Raw genomic sequence first — 17,510 nt, 5'->3', positions numbered from 1 at the left:
AGAGCAGACTTACTCACCATGGAGCTGCTGAGTTCTTTTTCTGGCTTCAGCAAAAAGGCACTCTGATCCACAGCCCAGACAGCACATGTGGACCCAGGAGCTGCCAGCAGGTTCAAACCAACCTCTGAATCAGGAAGAGTCTGGGACGTTGAGAAGCCCAGCTCCACCTGGATGAGAAGAACAAATAAATGCAGGCAAAATATATATGGCATTGCTGGTGTTGGCCACCCTACCACTTCCTGTGCAGGAAAGGGCCCTACATGAAGAGAATTTCCAAGGACACAACTTGAACTGGAAACCAAGGGATCTCATAGGGACTCTCAGAACTCCTGGTGTTTAAGAAAACACCACATTGTGATTCTAAGAGGAAAGATGACAGGTCACATGAACGACAGAGGGGAAACCATCTTATCCACCATCACTGTGTGCAGGTAACAGTACTGGAGATATTACAGTGTTAGAACACAGCACACTCTTTATCCAGCAAGCCAGCCAGTCATGATCACACACCTCACACAGCTTGCTTTCTGCTCCTTTTGAAGCTCTCTATAAAGAACAAGCCTGGTCTTTATCTCCAGGCTCTTTGTGAGGTTGGTCTCAGTTTCCTGAAGCATTTCCCTTTCTTGCTTGAATCTGACTGTTCATGGCAGATGTGCAGCTGTGGAGCAGGAGCAATACTAGGTCTCAGACATTAGTCTTTGGAGCGCTCAGAAAGCAGATGTCCATGAATGTCACAATGATTACAGAAGTTCAGCCCTTTCTAAATGGCTAGTAAAATCCACTTCTTCCATCATCTGTCTTACTAATATAATGTACCAACAAGATTAAGTGCCTGCTGCAATAGCAGACCAGCCCTGAGCCCTTCTGGGAGTCACACAAATAACCATGCTGGACTTTGATCCTACCGGATGCACTTGCTATACAAGCTTATGGAGATAAACACAGATATTCTCTGCCTTTCCCAAATACAGCAGCACAGAATCACAAAATGGTTAAGGTTGAAAGGAATCTGTGGTTGTCATTGGGTCCAACCTCCCTGCTCAAACAGGGGCACTTAGAGCAGGTTGCCCAGGACCATGTCCAGGTCACTTCTAAAGATCTCCAAGGAGGGAGACTCCACCACCTCTTTGGGAAACCTGTGCCAGTGCCTTATCACCCACACAGTATGGAAGTGCTTCCTGATGTTTAGATGGAAGTTGTCTTCCAGTTTGTGCCCACTGCCTCTTTTCCTAGCACTAGGCACCGCTGTAAAAAGCACGGCTGCATCTTCTTTTCACCCTCCCTTCAGTTATTTATACACATGGATAAGATCCCCCTCTCAGCTCCTCTTCTCTAGACTGAACAGTCCCAGCTCCTTCTGCCTCTCCTTGTCAGTGTTTCCACTGACAAGAGATTCTTGTCAGCCCACATCTCCAACCAGTCCAGGTCCTACTGGATGGCTGTGCTATTGAATCAGCCACTCCCTCCAGTTTCTTTTTTTCATGAATTTACTCTACCCCATTGTCCAGATCACTAATGTAGATGTTAAACAATGCTGGACCCAGTACTGATCTCTGGGGTACTCCGCTTGTTACTGGCCTCCAGCTAGACTTTGCACCACTGACCACTACCCTCTGTTTTTGTCCATTCAGCCTTTTTTCAATCCATCTCACTGTCTACTCATCTAGCCCATACTTGGCACAGCTTCCCTATGAGTATCTTACATTGGACAACATCAAAGGCCTTAACGAAGTCCAGGAAGACAACAAGCACTGCTCCCCTCTCATCCATCAGACTAGTGATTTCATTACAGAAGCTGATCAGGTTGGTCAGGCATGATTTCCTTGTGAATCCACACCACCTATTCCTGATGATTTTCTTCTCTTTCATGTGCCTAGAAATGGTTTCCAGGATTAGCTGTTCTATACCCTTCCAAAGGATCAAGATTTGGTCCTTTGGTTGACGAGTGTGTAGTTCCTCCTTCTTGACCTTCCTGAAGATGGGAGTGACATTTGCTTTCCTTCAGTCTTTGGGCATTTCTCCCAGTTGCCACAATTGAGCAAAGATTATATACAGAGGCATCACAATTACCCTCAGCTCCCTCAGCACTCATGGGTGCACCCCACAGCAGCACATACCTGATGAATTCATTACAACACCCTTCACTATTCACATGACATGGCACCCCACACAGTGCCAGCCACACACAGCACACGTATTATGTACTACACAGTCTCTTCTTTGGTTGCAGCAGACACACACTCTCGCACACTTAGTCATGGCCTCTGACATGAATCCTACCTTATTTCTGAAACACGTGGAGACACTGAAGGTGGCAGAATCAGCAATGATTTTTCCATTAGGGAAGATAACATAAACAATAAGTGTTGGAGCTGGAGCATAGACTGAGCTGAAGGTAACAGGGATGGAGAAGAAGCCTTTCAGCACTAGATGTGGGAGAGAGGAAACAAGAGAAAAAAGTAAATTTGGTAATGGAAATGGACTCAACTTTTGCCCTTCTGCATGTGTCTAATTCCTTTCCTCAGCTTTTTCAGGACCGTGGAGATTTTGAAGACCACTGAAACAATCAGCACATCTCTGGACCTGGTATTCAAGACCTGAAGAAGACTCTTCCTGATTCTGTTCATTGCCTCAAGGAGATGAAACATTTCCTTTAAGTTCAAATTTATCTCCACAAGGACTAAGTCTCAGACATATTTCAAAGCCTCCCATCACCAAGCATCTCCCATCCTATCACCAAAAAAAGAGGTCACATTTGCCTCAAAGCACCTATAATTTAAGTTATATTAGGTTAAAGAAAAAAAAAGACAACAGTGAGTCAACAGTCAACACCCATCAAAATGATAAGTTCTGTCATTCTAACTACTCAAAGGTTATTTGTAGACACAATTACAAATCAAAGCAGAATAGTTTTGATAGAGGGCAAAGTTATAGTTTCATGCCCTTGGCATGGGCAGCAAAAGGAGAATTTTTTAGAAAATGAAGGCAACAAATGAGCCCGTGGGCCAGGAAATACTGACCACTGTTCTCTTGGTACCAAGCAAGAGGGAAAAAAGACGTGAAAGATAGAAATGCAAGTTGTTCTGACATGACAGAAGAAGGGTGAGCCAGCTCTAAACTGCAAAGAGGTTTATACCACACATCCAATAAAGGGATGCCACACAGAACACTGAATGCTTGCTTAACATGAAACCAGGCAGTGTACTTACTTCTTGGCAGCCCAACCCAAACAGTCTTCTGGCCTGCATGGACTATCCCTCTTTTCCCCGTGAACTAGGAAAGAATTCAGAAAGGGAAGGGAATGCCAGTCACATAGTCTTTGAGACCACTATGCAAACCAGTGTATGCCTGAAACTGGAGATTAAATGGGGAGTGTGAGGAGGATAGGAGCTTTACACATGCTCAGGTAACAGGGAAAGTTCAGAGAACTTGGTGGGGGGACAGATAAGGTCAATACTTGACCTCGACCTGTGCAGAGCCCAAAAGAAAGGTGCTGCTTTTCATGCCACTACTGCAGGCCTGGAATCAAAACCAGGATCAAAATCAGCCCCATGATGGCTAGATGAGCTACCTGTCCTGGGCCGAGTCCAAGCTATCAAGTATCAGGCTTGGGTGCTTCCTGTGGAGGATGCTGATTTTGTGTTTTGAGCCACCACCTATTAGCACTTCCCCAGAAACTCACGAAGTAGGAGAAAATGACACGCTTGGGCCCATGTTCCAGGTCTTCCTGATAGATTCTGAAGTCCACCTGGATAGCCTGCTTTTTACCACAGGGCATCGTTTCTGGCACACGGACAATAGTGAGAAAACTCTTGCTGGTGCTGTAGAATGGACGTATGAAATGAGAGGCTTTCTGGTAACTCAAATCAACTGTCCCAGGCTCTCTATCCAAATCTTGATGCAGTACACTTGCCTGGTAAGAAAAAACAAACAAACAAACAACAGGTTATTTCTTTAGTTAAGCAAGCCAACTGCAATTTACTCCAGCTGTGGCTTAATAGGAACCTCAGGACAGGTCTGAACAACACCATCACACAAGTCTCTGTGTGAACAGCCCATGAGGAAAGCAGCTGGTATCCAGAGAATAAGCTCTAAAGGGACACCAAGAGCCAGAACATGCGGAGGTGTTTCAGGTTGGAATTCCAGTCCCTCAAGAGGGAACAAGGAAGATGTCTGTGGGGCAGTAAATAGCACTGAGAAGCATGCTTACCCCTCACCTTCACAACCGATATGAACACAGAGAGATGTGAACACAGACAGTTGTAAGAACAAAGGTCTGTGAGACAGACGTTTGTTTACTTACCTCCAGGGAGGCTGAGGTGCTGTTCCAAGCAGTTGTATTCAGGCTAAATGAAACTTCCCCAGCATCCCCAGTGAGGTACTTATGCTGAAACTTCTGCTCACCACTGCTTACTACGAGGAGAACTTTTTTGTGCTTCAGTGTCTTGCCTTTGTAGTTGATGACTCTAATCTGAGAATACCATGGCAAGTGACAGAAATGTAGAAGACTGTCAGTGGACAGAGTCTCCTCTTCTCCAAGTCACTAGCAGCATTTCCAAAGCCAGCAAGGTCACCCTTCCAGTCCCTAACAATTTTACCAACACTGCTACTGGTAGCCTCCTATTATCCCATGCACTAACCTGTTGATTCATATTTAAGCATGATGAAATCCCCGTACTCTCCAACCCTTCACAGAAGGCCTTCTGGCTGCTGAAGTTCCAAATGCTTGGGTGCCCCCACCCCCATTCCCACTCCTAGATCCCCATAGCTGCTACTACTCAGGGTTTATTGACAATGACAATTGTCATTATCAATGACAAATGATAGTCTTGGGTGTTTTTCTCACTTTTGACAATTCAGAAGTTTTGTCTCTGGGAGTCCTTCATGCCCTCCCAAGCCCTTGCTAGAGGTGGGGCAGAAAAAGATGTTACTCTCCAAAGGACCATAATGGGAATTACCTTCCCCCTGTACATCTCTCCAGCGTGGTAGTAAGAATTCACATCATCAAACAAGGCCATTCCGCCAATCTTGGAAATGAGTAATTTGTGGGATGCATTGACCTGTATCTCTGAATAAGAGCAGTAAGACAGAAACATAAGGGAGGGAGCAAGGAAACCAAGCACTTCTCAGCAATTTGCCTGTAGAGTGACCCACTGGTAATACTGATGTACATGCACATATACATTTCGTATCAGAGAGATGACTCGCCCAAGGGCTCCAAGTATCTAGTCTCCCTCCCACTTGCTTCGAGCCCTTAGAGAGGTCCCTAAGCTTCACTCCATGAGATTAGACCATGGACAGTCTGAGTGTGTCATGCCTTCAGGAATCTGTGGCTTTGCCTGCATTTGTGAGGTTAGATGGCAAGCCCCAGTGGGCTCAAAAAGCTCAGAGCCCTTCTTAGACTGAAAGCCTCTTGTGTTCTTGGTAAGACTGTGTATCTTCAAATGCCTCTTCATAGATAGCAGAGATATTTCCAGTTACCTGTGCCATCTTCCACCAGTGAGGCCTCTGCAACTATGCTGTCCTGATAGTATCGGAAGTCTCGGCTGAAGGAGGATAGGGTCACATTTGTGAAGAAGCAACCTGTCTTGTCTGTCTGAAATCATGAAGAGAGGAAACAACATCTGATTATGACAATTATGTCAGAAATTATCCAAATGGGGCAGTAGCAGCAGTGCAAAATCCCTGCTCACAGATGACTATCTAAGAAGCAATCTCACTCAGAGAGTGCTGCCATGTTCACAGCCTCTGCCATCCATCCCCACTAGGTCACAATGTGACACAGCCAGATGCCAGCACCAGAGAGACATGAGGAGGTGGAGGGAAGCTGTCTTCATCCTCTGTGAGTTCTTCCTGTAGTACCCTTTTAGCCTGTTTTTTTGTTTTGGTTTGGTTTGGTTTGTTTTTTTGTTTTGGGTTTTGTTTTTTTTTGGTGCGGTTTCACAATTGCTTTTATTTATCTCCCTGAGTGAAAAGAACCTTTAGATGTTATTACATGTTAAATTAAATAAGGCCCCATTCAATAGGAAAACAAGGCAGTGTACGGATAGCAGTCAAGAATGTATAGCAGGCACATGTTACACACAGAGTCATAGTCAGCAGACACAGTTACTAGGAGGCAGCACTAGCAGACGCTTGGCCAAGTAGCCAAAACCAAGGGGCGCCATCACTACTGTTTCAGCTAAGGGCTCCAGCAGCCTTGCCTTATCCTAGGGTTGGCCATAATTTTCACTGCATGGGTTTCAGTTTCTGCTAAGCATCTTACCTGGCCGTGGAATTCCTGACAGAGATCAGGTTTCGAAGCACTGGGTAAGAACACTGCTATCTTCTGGCAAAGCTGCACGTGAACCATTCCCTGGACACCCTTCCCATAGGTGTATCTGTTTGGGGGAGCAGGGAAAGGAAGAGAGATTCACACACAGTGGGAGAACACAGGAATTTCCAGAGAAACTTATTCATGGCTATTCACAATATAGCACAAAGGTGGCAGCTGTACAACAGGCCCAGGAGCCCTGATCCACTCAACAAGACCAAGCTAGGATATTGCAATGATGGGAGATCAAGAGCTCTGTGACAAAATTAGTGTCATACTACGCTATTCTTGGAAACTGAAATGTTTTAGGTGCTGACCCAACACAGAGTTCTGCGCTTTCCTTTATAACCTTACCTGTGATAACCCTGGGAAATGCTGAAGGCATGCATCCTCCGATGAGCACAAGCATGAGTGACTCAAATAAAATGCCTTTACATTACGCTGTTAACCCTACTGTTGTCCTTGGACTGTACCTAAGGCAATTTCTTTTTGAATCTCTGGAGATTCTGCCAGCCTGTTACCTGGAAAAGCTTCCCTTCTTTTTCCATGAGTTTGTTCTGTAGGGAGGTGAACACTAAACACCTTCCATGCTCTGCACCTCAAATGGCTAGTTATTAAGGGTAAGCCATTTCCCCATATTTTGTGTGTAGACATTTGTGGACTGTTTTCAGAAAAGGGCACTAGATTACAAGGGTAATTTTAGGATTTTTTTTTTTTGTATGGAATGTTTATAAAATGTAGGAATATTTTGTTTTGTTTGTGCAAACAACTGCCATAGAAGGTTCTGGCCTCCTGTAACAGACATAGTAAATTTCCTTTGAACTTCTCATGAGTACCTAACCATCCTGTACTTATCTCATGCCGGAATTTAACATAGAGTCCACCTTTTCAAGCAAAATCCTTACCTGCCACATACCCGGAGTGGGAAGGTTTCATCTAGTGCATAAATCTTAATTGGTGCCTCAAAGATCACTTCAAATCTTGGCAGCACTGGAAGGAAAAAAAAAAAAACAACAAAACAAAACAAAACAAAACAAAAACAAAAACAAAAACAAAACAAAAAAAAAACAAAAACAAAAACAAAAAAAAAAAAAAAAAAAACAGAGAACTGTAGGAAACACTGGCCAAGGACAGCCTTTCCAGAGAATCAACATAAAAATGGACTGCATTGGAATAAGAGCCAAGAAATTGAGAAGGAAACTGGTGGGAAAGAGAAACGGAAGATTTCCATTACTTCTTTAACAAATTTGCATGTAGCCCCTCATTGACTGATCTTTTCTAAACTAAAATCCAAACATGTCCATATTCCTCCACATCAGATCCACATCAGATAGCTATTTATCTCAGCACAGTTAATTAGGGAATAAAATAGAAATGGGATGGCACTGAATTTCACACACTCCTGAAAGCCCATCCCAATGACCTTGTTTTGTCTCACACAGAGATCTACAGTGATCAGCAGTGTCACAGGTCTAGGGCCATGCACAACATTGCTCCCACACACCAGCCCAAGGTCCCAAAGTGTTCTTTCTGCTGAGCCTCAGCTCAGACTCTTTTCTATAACAGATGCTATTACTTTTCCCATTTTCTCCCAGAATGGTTATCATGGAACAAACACCCATGTTTCTGGACCAAAGAGAAAAGTTATCTCTGCAGCTCAAACATATTCCCCACAGGCTCATACCATAATCCTCAACAGAGAAGCTGTCGTATGCTTCCCCACTGGTTACATTGATGACATACGTCCCAAGCAGTGGCTCATCACTTAGCTGGAAAGACAGATCTGCAATGCCATCTTGGGGCACCACATTCAGCCACTGCTCTATCCGGTTGTTGTTAGGGTCCTAAATCCACAAAAGAGAAAGAAGCAATTGTTCCAGCATCTCAGTGATCCACACCCCACAGAAACCCAGTTTCAGGATTTTTGTGCTAGCTGGAAGACAGCTAAGAAAGAAGGTTTGGAATAGTTCAAAATAATTCAAACGGAAATTTCAAAAAACGTTCAAAAAAATTCAAAAGAAAAAAAAATCAAAAAATTCAAAAGAAATTTTGAAAACAATGTAATGCTACATTTTTCTCTTGGCATCTGAGTCCCCTTTTACACTTCTCTAAATTCTGATCTTAAAGAAAGATCCTTTACAAGATGGTCCAAATGGTCTGAATTGTTCTGTCCATACTCCTGTATGTCAGGATCAACTCAGATACTGAAGTAACTGAGAGCATAATATCAAGTACATAAAAGAGGCACAGAGGCTGTATGTAGTAAGTTCAATTAAGTAATCTTGAAGTCCTACCATTCTACTCACAGATCCATAAAATCTACCAGGAACTGAATATGAATAGCCCAATGAATCGGCTGCCATCAACATTACTGTAATACTAGATTTCAGCATCACTCACCTGAAGAAACAGGGAAATCTGGGAGGGAAAGAAAGGTAAAAACATTAAAAGAGAGAAACACATGCTGGTAACACACACAAGGTACTTGAGATGCAAAGCCTTCTGTGAAGGGTGTGGGACTAGTGACTTGGAAATTTAGAGCACTGATAAGCAATATAAATTGTACAAATGTCACCAAAAAGGAGAAATACATTGTGGGTCCATTATGGGAAGGTCTGGAAAAAGGAAAAAGAAAAGCCATTTTGAAGGTCACCCAGCACTTGCTAATGACTTCCTGACAGAGTCCTCCATCAGGAAAACTCGCTACTAAAACTGATGTAGCTCTGGCTCAGCTGCAGAGTCTCAGAGGATTTACAGAGTTACACAGTCCTGTAGTTTGGAAGGAAGCTCTGGAGGTCATCTGAAAGCACATCTTATTAGAGCAGATTGCTCAGAGCCTTCTCCAGTTGAGTTCTGAACATCTGCAAGGAAGAAAATTCCTTCTCTGGGCACCTATTCAATATCTGTTAATCTTCACAATGAAAAAGCTTTTTCCTAATGTCTTATCAGAATTTCTTATATTCCAAGTTGTAAGAGCCAGCCTAAGAGCACCCCTCCACTCCACAGCCCCAGGAAAACCTTAATAGCAAACTACTCACATGGCACTAGCACCTCACACATCAATATGAGCCATTCTTGTGCTTGTAGAGCTATTTTACCAAGATGAGCAAGAAACACATACATCTTTGTCATCTTCCTGAGTTACCTGAGTTTACTTGAGTTACCGTTCTCCTCTAGACCTTCACTAGGCCTGGCCCAGGGATGAATGCAGGGGACAAGGAGAAATTGGAGCTTTGGCAGATAAGCAGGGGAAAAAAGAAGTGGGATTCACACATGGAAAAGGGCAGCCTCTTCCATGGCCCTCAGGACTGGCTTACCGAATCATTAAGTGCAATGAAGTCCTCATCCAGAGTCACAATACGAAATTTCACTGAAGGCAAGGAAACCAGGAAATATATTTATTACATTTCAGTCCTTCCCTGAAGACCCCTGCTTCTTTTGTATCCCCAGGTCCTGTTTCCATTCTACATATGTGTGTGGTAACATCTGACATGGGTATTCCCCTATGTAGGATATCATGGATAAAGAGCTACTGTCTCCTGCAACTTTACAGTCACCACAGTCTGCACATCACAGCCACTCCAAACATAATTTCAACATGAGTTATATCAAAGCCTTCTGCTAGGGTTTTCCATGAATCTCAGGCAATTGTAGTCTTCTCATATGATGTTACAAGCAGAGAGCCCAGGCTCCACGCTTGCTCCCATCTGCAGCTCTTACCTGTTTGACCTGGTTTATAGGTGGGCTTGTCTGTTTGGATGAAGGTGCCACTGCTGGCCTTTCTGATCAGGACCTTTTTCTTATCCTCAATACTGATTCCTTGGCCTCTGATAAGCAGCTTGACAGTGGCAATCTCCTCTGTGCCATCAGCTGGAGGTGCAACCTGTACAGAAAAGAGAGAAGAGCATGCAGCTCCCAAGTGATATTACCTCTGGGGGCCCTGAGCAGGAATTGAGAGTAAGGTGGAAATGGAAAAAATAACCAGTTCTTCACCTCCCACACGTAATGCCTTTCAACATCTGGACTCAGATCACATCAAGAATGCACTCGGTGCACTCACTACACTACAGCAAGAGGCCCTGCATACCATGGAATCCATCCTTTTTCCTGCTGTCTAAGGAACTTTTGGGACAAGAAAGTGACAGCTAGGTAGATGAGAAAATGCCAGAAAGGTGGGATATAGAAGCACAGAATCGAAGCAGAGAAATTGAGCTGTTTGACATAGCCTCAGATGTTAGGCCTTCAAACCTATGCAGCATATGTAAGTAAGAAAGCCACATTACAAGGACAGAGCAAACCACAGGGTCTTCCTGATTCCTGCAGCCAAAGATCCCAGCAGCCTCAGCACAGAATATACTGCATAATAAAAGGGTTACTGCTGAGGCATGCCTGCCTTATCATAAATCTTAGTTAAATTCTCACTAACAATGAATCAGCTCTAAGATGCTGTTTACAAATAACAAGTGCATCCATTTCCAGTTCAGTACATCCCAAGAGTTGAGCTGCTGCCTGGCTGCAGGTCCTACAGAAACTGTAGTCTATCACATGCAAACCACCATTTCCCTAGGCTTTAGCTATGGAACTGCACAAGTCCTTCAGAGACAAGAAAAGCTGCTCTATCTGATCTGGAGTGGAGGACAAGGAAACAGGTAGGTCCTTACTATATACTCAGATGGGTAGTAGTTTTTAACAAATGTAACTTCAAATTAAAAGTCAGATTCAGAAGAGTAATTCAGTGCCGAGCAAGGGATACTGTGCTGAGCTACACAACCACAAGGACCATCCACTCTCCTTCCTAGCAGACTCACCCCAAGGCAAAGTAGAGCCTGTCCATGTCAGCCCTGGCTAGGGAGCAGCTACAAGGGTTTTACAGCTCCTGAAGAGATGCAGTTTGCCTAGAGTGGCTCACCCAGAACTTAGCGCACATGAAAGTCTTCTCCTTCTGGATGGTTTCTTGCACTAAGAGATTGTGTCCTTCAGAGCGCTCCAGGACCAGTTTCACTTGAAGCTTTGCTTCGTAACAGGTGATATGGAGGCAAGCCATTTGGGTGGATGGGTAGCGGAGAGCTGCAGGGATCGCCACCAGGTAATGTCTGGGACAGGAGAAAGAAGACATCAAAGGTTGCACCAAGTTGAGGGCTCAGAGACACAAAAGAGCTTTCCTGCAGCAGCCCACTACTGCAGAATTCCTCAGCAAGGTGACATTACTGTAGTCAACAGTCCAAAGCAACAATGCAGTGATTGCTTTACAGCCTACTTACGAAGTAGTTTCTGCTTGATTTAGCTTAAGTACAGACTTATAACCTATTTCAACCCCTTGACTGCATACATCTCCTCAACTTCCCAAAACTGTCCTTCACAGTCTTCAGGAAGAGGTGGCCTCATAGCAGTACAGTCTAGGCACAAGTGATTTGATCCAGTTAGACAACAACAGAAGCAAACATACCTAGGCATAAGGTCTGACCTGGAAGACTCCCAAAGAGAAGATTTGTATTTTAACTTACAGGACATAAGAGGTAACATAAACAATTCAGCTGCTCTTTGGGGTGATCTGATAAGAGCAGGAAGAAGGACAGCTGATGGCCTAGAATATGGTCAATCTACCTAGACTGATGCTTTTGTGAAAGAGACTGAAACAGAAATTCAGCATCACTCACAGATGGTGAAGAGCAGCAGCAGCATGGAACAGAAGGCTCAGGAGGATGGCTATCCTCATCTTGGGGGCTCTTGCTGCCCAATCTCCAATGACCCTCTTCTTCTGAAGTCACCAAGGCTGATTTTAGGGGGGTAATTTCTTTCTAGGACAGCCTAAATGGAGATTTGGATGGGGGGAGGAGCTAGCTTCTCCCCACCTCCTTCTCTCTCCTGAGATTATACTCATTCAGCAGCAGAGATGGGCATACTGTGCCCAGTGTCCCTCAGCCAATAGCAGATGCTTTGGCTGCCATCCACCAGTTCATAACATCCCCTCCTGCAAGGCCACCTTGGAGACTTTTGACCAAATGGGCTTTTCATGGAAAGAAAAAGAAAAAAAAAAGCACAAAAAACAGAGAGAACTTTGCTGATCATTGACCCAGGCCAGGTCCTGATCACCTGTCACTCGTGTCCCTTTGTTTCATCTGGAGATGGATTGCTGCTGTGCAGCCAACAGGAAGAGCTCACCCCTGCACACAGTACACAGAAGGCAGTGCTGTCATTCGGGGCAGAGGTTTAGTAGCTCTGGAACAGTTTATGGCAATGAGGATATCTGTAGGCTGTTTGGTGTGAAGGCACAGAGCAATTCCTTGTGCACAAAGGAGCACTGTATCGACACTACCACCAGCCACTAACCACTGATTTGACAGTGACTTTGCCTTTTCCCTCCCTGTACACAATGAGTAAAATGGAAACGTCCACTGACCAGCAGAGGTCTCCATGAGCTCTCTGCAACATCCATTAGAAAAGGCACTGTCTGCAAAGATGATGTCTCAAGAACGAGTTCCAGTTCCTCATTGTTCATGTCTGGGTCTGAAAGGTCGAGAGTGCAGGGATACCATCTTTTAGCACCCGAGGGTCAGCCTAGAACTCACAAATTAAACATGGGGTCCATTTTCTAGCACTGACAACCTGTATAGAAAGGTAGGCAATTGTGCTGCTTAACCATCCTGGCTGTCAGAAGAGCATTGTCATCATGTAAACTGCCAGTCATGAGTAGTACGTGGATTGTGTAAACTCATGAACTACATCTGCAACTCATGTGAGACAGCATTAGTTAGTTTAGGCGGAAATGTAACAGGGACTGTCCTAATAATACAGACAGCTCAGGTTCTGCTCATGGAAATATTTCCCAGCACTGTCTAATCGTGCTGATGCAGCCTAAACTTTACATATCTAGGTCCTAATGTGGCATTACTCAAGCAGGCAGCTGGGACCTCCATGTCTGGCAAAACCAGGCTCCAGGATGCCTAGAAATCTCCAGCTAACCTGGGATTGCTGTTCCCCAGGCTCTCTATATTCTTTTTCCAGCTGGGGTTTGGAAGACTGATCTCCATTTCACCTTTATCACCAGGCCACTCTAGAGCAAGCGTGGGTCATGTGGGCTATCCGCTATGCACAGGAGCACTTGGTGCTAGTACTGCCTTTTCCTCAAGTGAGTATTTCACTGCTCATCTGGCCTCTGGCCAATTAGATTAATCAGTTCTCACAACTCATTTCAGAGATCACTTTGAGTCAGCCTAAATCAGTGCTAGGCTCCCAGGCAAGGAAGACTGGCCACTTTTTATTTTGATAGACAAATTCTCCCCGTTCTTGTGAAGGCAGGTCACGTTACTGAAAATGGCAGACAAATTTTTTAATTGCTCCTTTGCCTAAAATCTGACATTTTCCCAGAGAAAGCACCAGCCAGGTGCAATAAAATAAAAGCAACAAAAACAATAAACCGTAGCCAGAGAGGCCCAGTTGCTGGCAGACTTCTGACAGGACCTGTGCCCACCAAGGCCCCACGTGCTGGGGAGAGCTCTCTGATCCTGTCCCACTGTGCTCCTTCTACAGTGTTTGCCCAGGTGCATTCTCTGTTTCTTGTTTGACTTAGGCAAACCTGGCTCTTGGTCACAGCAACATGCATATGAAGGATATGCATTGAAGGCACTGACTGACAGCTGCAGAGGTGTCATAGACCTGAAGAAGTCTCTGAAATACTGAGAGTACAGCAAACCTGTGCGCAGCTTCTGCAGTTTGCTTCTGTACATAAACTCAGAGAATGCCTTTGTGATAGAAGTGCTCAGTCAAGGGATCCATGGGAGGTGAAGGATCTATATCCCTCATGAAAATACACTGTTCAGCTGGAGCAAAGGACACGCATAGTGGTAACACAAAACCAAACAGAAACCTGTTTCTCACTAGATGGTTTGCATCAAAAGTGGAAAGGAAGGAGTAGAGACTTAGTAAAGGTCACACCCATGATAAGGGAAGACACCTTCCATAGTTCAGAATCAGGATCAAGTGTGATAGCACCTTGGCACTCACTCCAATGTTTTAATCTAATTGAAGAAATTTTAAAGGCACTAATATTGTCATTTTCTATCAGAAGAGCACTGGGAAAGCTGACAGGAGACTGAGCAGAGAAGAACTCATCATTGCCCCTCCCTGGAAGTATTCAAAGTCAGGTTGGATGGGGCTTTGAGCAACCTCATCTAATGAAAGATGCTCCTGCCCATGGCAGGGGTAGAGCTGGACTAGATGTTCTTTAAAGGCCCCTTCCAACTCAGACATTCTGTGATTCTGACTTTATCATTTTCTTTAAAGAACCACATCTGTTACAGAGCCTATGCTGCAGAATCAGCCATTAAAGCCACTGAATCACTCTTCATTTTCCTGCAAACACTCATTACCATCTTCAAACAGGCCTGGGGTCTCCTCCGTTGTTGCCTTCTTTCCTTTGCAACCACAAACTTCATGCTCCTGATCACTGACATTCCCAGCTCACCTCTTATACACCCATAACATCTATACATACTGTGTAGCATCTTTTTTGAGGACAATCGGATTTGATAGTATACTGACGTATACTGTAGCATACTTTTGCGTTAAGAATTTTTCACAGACCATTCAAGGTTTATAAAATCTGTGAGGCCATAGTATTTCTGCTACCTGACTAGCACACATAACATAATGGAGTCCTCAAAAGAATCCCTCTGTAATATCAGGGTGGAGAACTTTCTGCTACTTTGACAGCAAAATTTGTCCACTGCACCAAAGTCAAAGGACTTGAGAGCACACCTGGACAAACAGCAGAAGGAGCAGGAACTGACTGGGTCAGAAAGCTTGAAGGAGACTTAGAGTAAATTGTTCTGTGCCTCTCACAATGATTGGCCTCTACACTGAGACCATCTGCAATTTGAAGGAAAATCCAGAAGCCTGTATCAGGATTAATCCCGTCTTCTGAAATCTTTGCCTGGGAATCTAGTGCAAGGTTTTATATTATAAGCTTTGAATTTGTTAAATGGAACTGAGCTTTGGAGAATTATGAAAATATGGACTTTGGAAATCTTCACAAGAAGGTTATCAGAGGGCAAGCCATGTCTCTCTCTTTCCAAAACACAGGTGTAAACCGTGAAACCTGCAGCTTTTGCATAGTTTACATCAAAGGGCACAAATAACTAGCAAAGCTTATTTCTAGCTAACATTCCAAAAATCGATGCAACCCATTGAAAGCATCTATTATCTTCTGAACCTTCTTGACACAAAAACAAAGCTCTGGCTCTTGCTTGATCTCTCCCACTTACCCCACTGAACTGAGAAAATCTCATCAGCTTTCCAGGCATAATGACTGCTCTGGTTCTTGTCTTTGCAGGCAGCTGCTTGGACCCTACTAGTTCTGGATCACTTTTCTTCACCTTCTGAAAGAGTCAGAAGAAGAAAAGAGAGGGAGAGGTGAGAGGTATACTAGTGTCCTAAAGAGTTCATCATAAGCTTTATGCTTATATCAGGCCAGTGACAGTTATGAGGAGGACCAACAGCATTTCTGCATGTTTCTGGCACGGCCACTCCTTTACCATCAAGGTGCTCTAGCCAGCCTATTGAAAGAGTGAGAACAATCCACTAACAGACTTGGGGCCACATAAGAAGAGACACAAGGTTTAAGAAGACTTGTTCTTTACTGAGAAGGGAAGGGCAGTTGTTCACCAGATACTGCCTTTCCCAAGTACCTCTCCAAATACAGTGGGGGATCCATTGCTATGTTTGAACTGAAGCTCCCTCTGGTAGCCTGGGTGGAAGATAATAAGAGTGAAGATCTTCCAGAAGCAACAACTACTTTCCATCTGACATGATGGTATTGTATTCATGAAAAAGAAACCACTTGTTAAGAGAACTGGATCACTCAGTACTGACAGTAAAGAAATGGTGCAACAGATCAGATGAAGCTGTCTGCAAGAACTCCATAGCTTTAATCTTCAGCTTTTCTGTCAGCTGCCTTGTCTTCTCCAGGTACTGTAGCACACAAATTATGGGGACAAATTGTGCCATGTTCTCCCCACAGCCATGGGCATCTGGCTGGGATACAGAACCAGGTGGTCCAGGTTCTTCAGAGTCATCCCCATGATGTTACCTGGGCATCTAAGATAAAAGACAACAAGGAAAGGGCAAAGCTCAGATATTCAGGCATACTGGGGCAAATGGAGCTTCCTTTTGCAACACCACTACTTACCCCATAACTCCCTGTTTACCAAAAAAAAAAAAAAAATTTAATAAAAATGGTGAAGCAACACATTTAAAAAGGAGGACTAGAGTGGATACCTCTCACAAAAACACCTGAAAAATATGCAGGTCACTATCTTCAACCAATAGTTAACCTAGTCCTGAAACACCACCGAAGTGTTCATTTAACCATAACCTGCAAGGTGTTCCAGACTGAACAAACCTATTTGTTTGGAAAGTAAACAAAATTCATTTTTCAAATAATAAACAAAAATCACAAGGACACAATAGATACACCTGTTCCTCTTACCTGCCACCCTTTCTGTACCCACTCTTCCCTACAGATACCTGAAAAATAAACAAAATTCCAGTGAATCCAAATGCACTTCTGCAAAGTCCTCAGCCTCTTCACTGACATTCAATTCTTCCACATACCCGTGCAGGTTCCAAGTCACATGCCATTTGCTAACACATCCTTTTCCCAGCTTCTGACCACATCAGGTACCTGACAAATTCCTTACCCAGCACCAACACTTGGGACCTTGTTGAATTTTACACCATGTTCTCATGGAGCAGCATGACACCATGTTCCAGGTGAAATTTCCCACCAATGGACAGCAAAGAAAATAATGACTCAACACATGAGGGACATATACCGCCCAGCCAGAAACACAAAAAAAAAAAACCTCTGACAGTGATAGCTCTCCTGAGGTCCAACGAAGAAGGGAGATGAACTAAACATTTCAGCTATCAAGTAATGAAAGAAGAAAGATCAGTTTGAACCGGTCACATACTGATCAGTGACCTTCAAGTACGTACGCATCTTGGCACATTTATATAAATTATGTTCCCATTATGGAAAAACAAGTATTCCTTGTGTACTAATTGCTTTTCACCACCAGCAGCTGCTCAGCACATTTTTACTCCCTAAATCAAAATTCTTTTGTTTCTGAAGCCTTTCCTGACTTTTCAATTCGCATCTACCTTTTTGGCAGAGGGGAAAGCTATGAGAAATCTCCCC

General features: G+C 44.0%; 1 protein-coding gene across 1 annotated transcript in view; it reads right to left on the bottom strand.

Moving 5' to 3' along the window:
- The window catches only part of LOC311439957 (uncharacterized protein), a 55,444-nt gene extending 44,095 nt beyond the window's left edge, over positions 1-11,349 (bottom strand). The window contains exons 1-14 of the mRNA XM_084526292.1: positions 11,223-11,349; positions 10,034-10,196; positions 9,631-9,683; positions 8,714-8,731; positions 7,998-8,157; positions 7,219-7,303; positions 6,266-6,380; positions 5,482-5,596; positions 4,959-5,068; positions 4,304-4,471; positions 3,683-3,913; positions 3,210-3,273; positions 2,281-2,426; positions 18-167 (exon numbers count right to left, since the gene is read on the bottom strand). Of these exons, the coding sequence (XP_084382418.1) occupies positions 18-167; positions 2,281-2,426; positions 3,210-3,273; positions 3,683-3,913; positions 4,304-4,471; positions 4,959-5,068; positions 5,482-5,596; positions 6,266-6,380; positions 7,219-7,303; positions 7,998-8,157; positions 8,714-8,731; positions 9,631-9,683; positions 10,034-10,196; positions 11,223-11,240 (1,596 nt within the window). The 5' untranslated portion in view covers positions 11,241-11,349. The remainder of the gene's footprint in view (positions 1-17; positions 168-2,280; positions 2,427-3,209; positions 3,274-3,682; positions 3,914-4,303; positions 4,472-4,958; positions 5,069-5,481; positions 5,597-6,265; positions 6,381-7,218; positions 7,304-7,997; positions 8,158-8,713; positions 8,732-9,630; positions 9,684-10,033; positions 10,197-11,222) is intronic.
- Positions 11,350-17,510: the final 6,161 nt, after the last annotated feature.

The sequence above is a fragment of the Aythya ferina genome (assembly GCF_964211825.1).
Source record: "Aythya ferina genome assembly, chromosome: 1".
NCBI classification, from domain to species: Eukaryota; Metazoa; Chordata; class Aves; order Anseriformes; family Anatidae; genus Aythya; species Aythya ferina.
The sequence above is the reverse complement of the archived record's forward strand: the minus strand, read 5'-3'. Positions and strand labels throughout refer to the sequence as shown.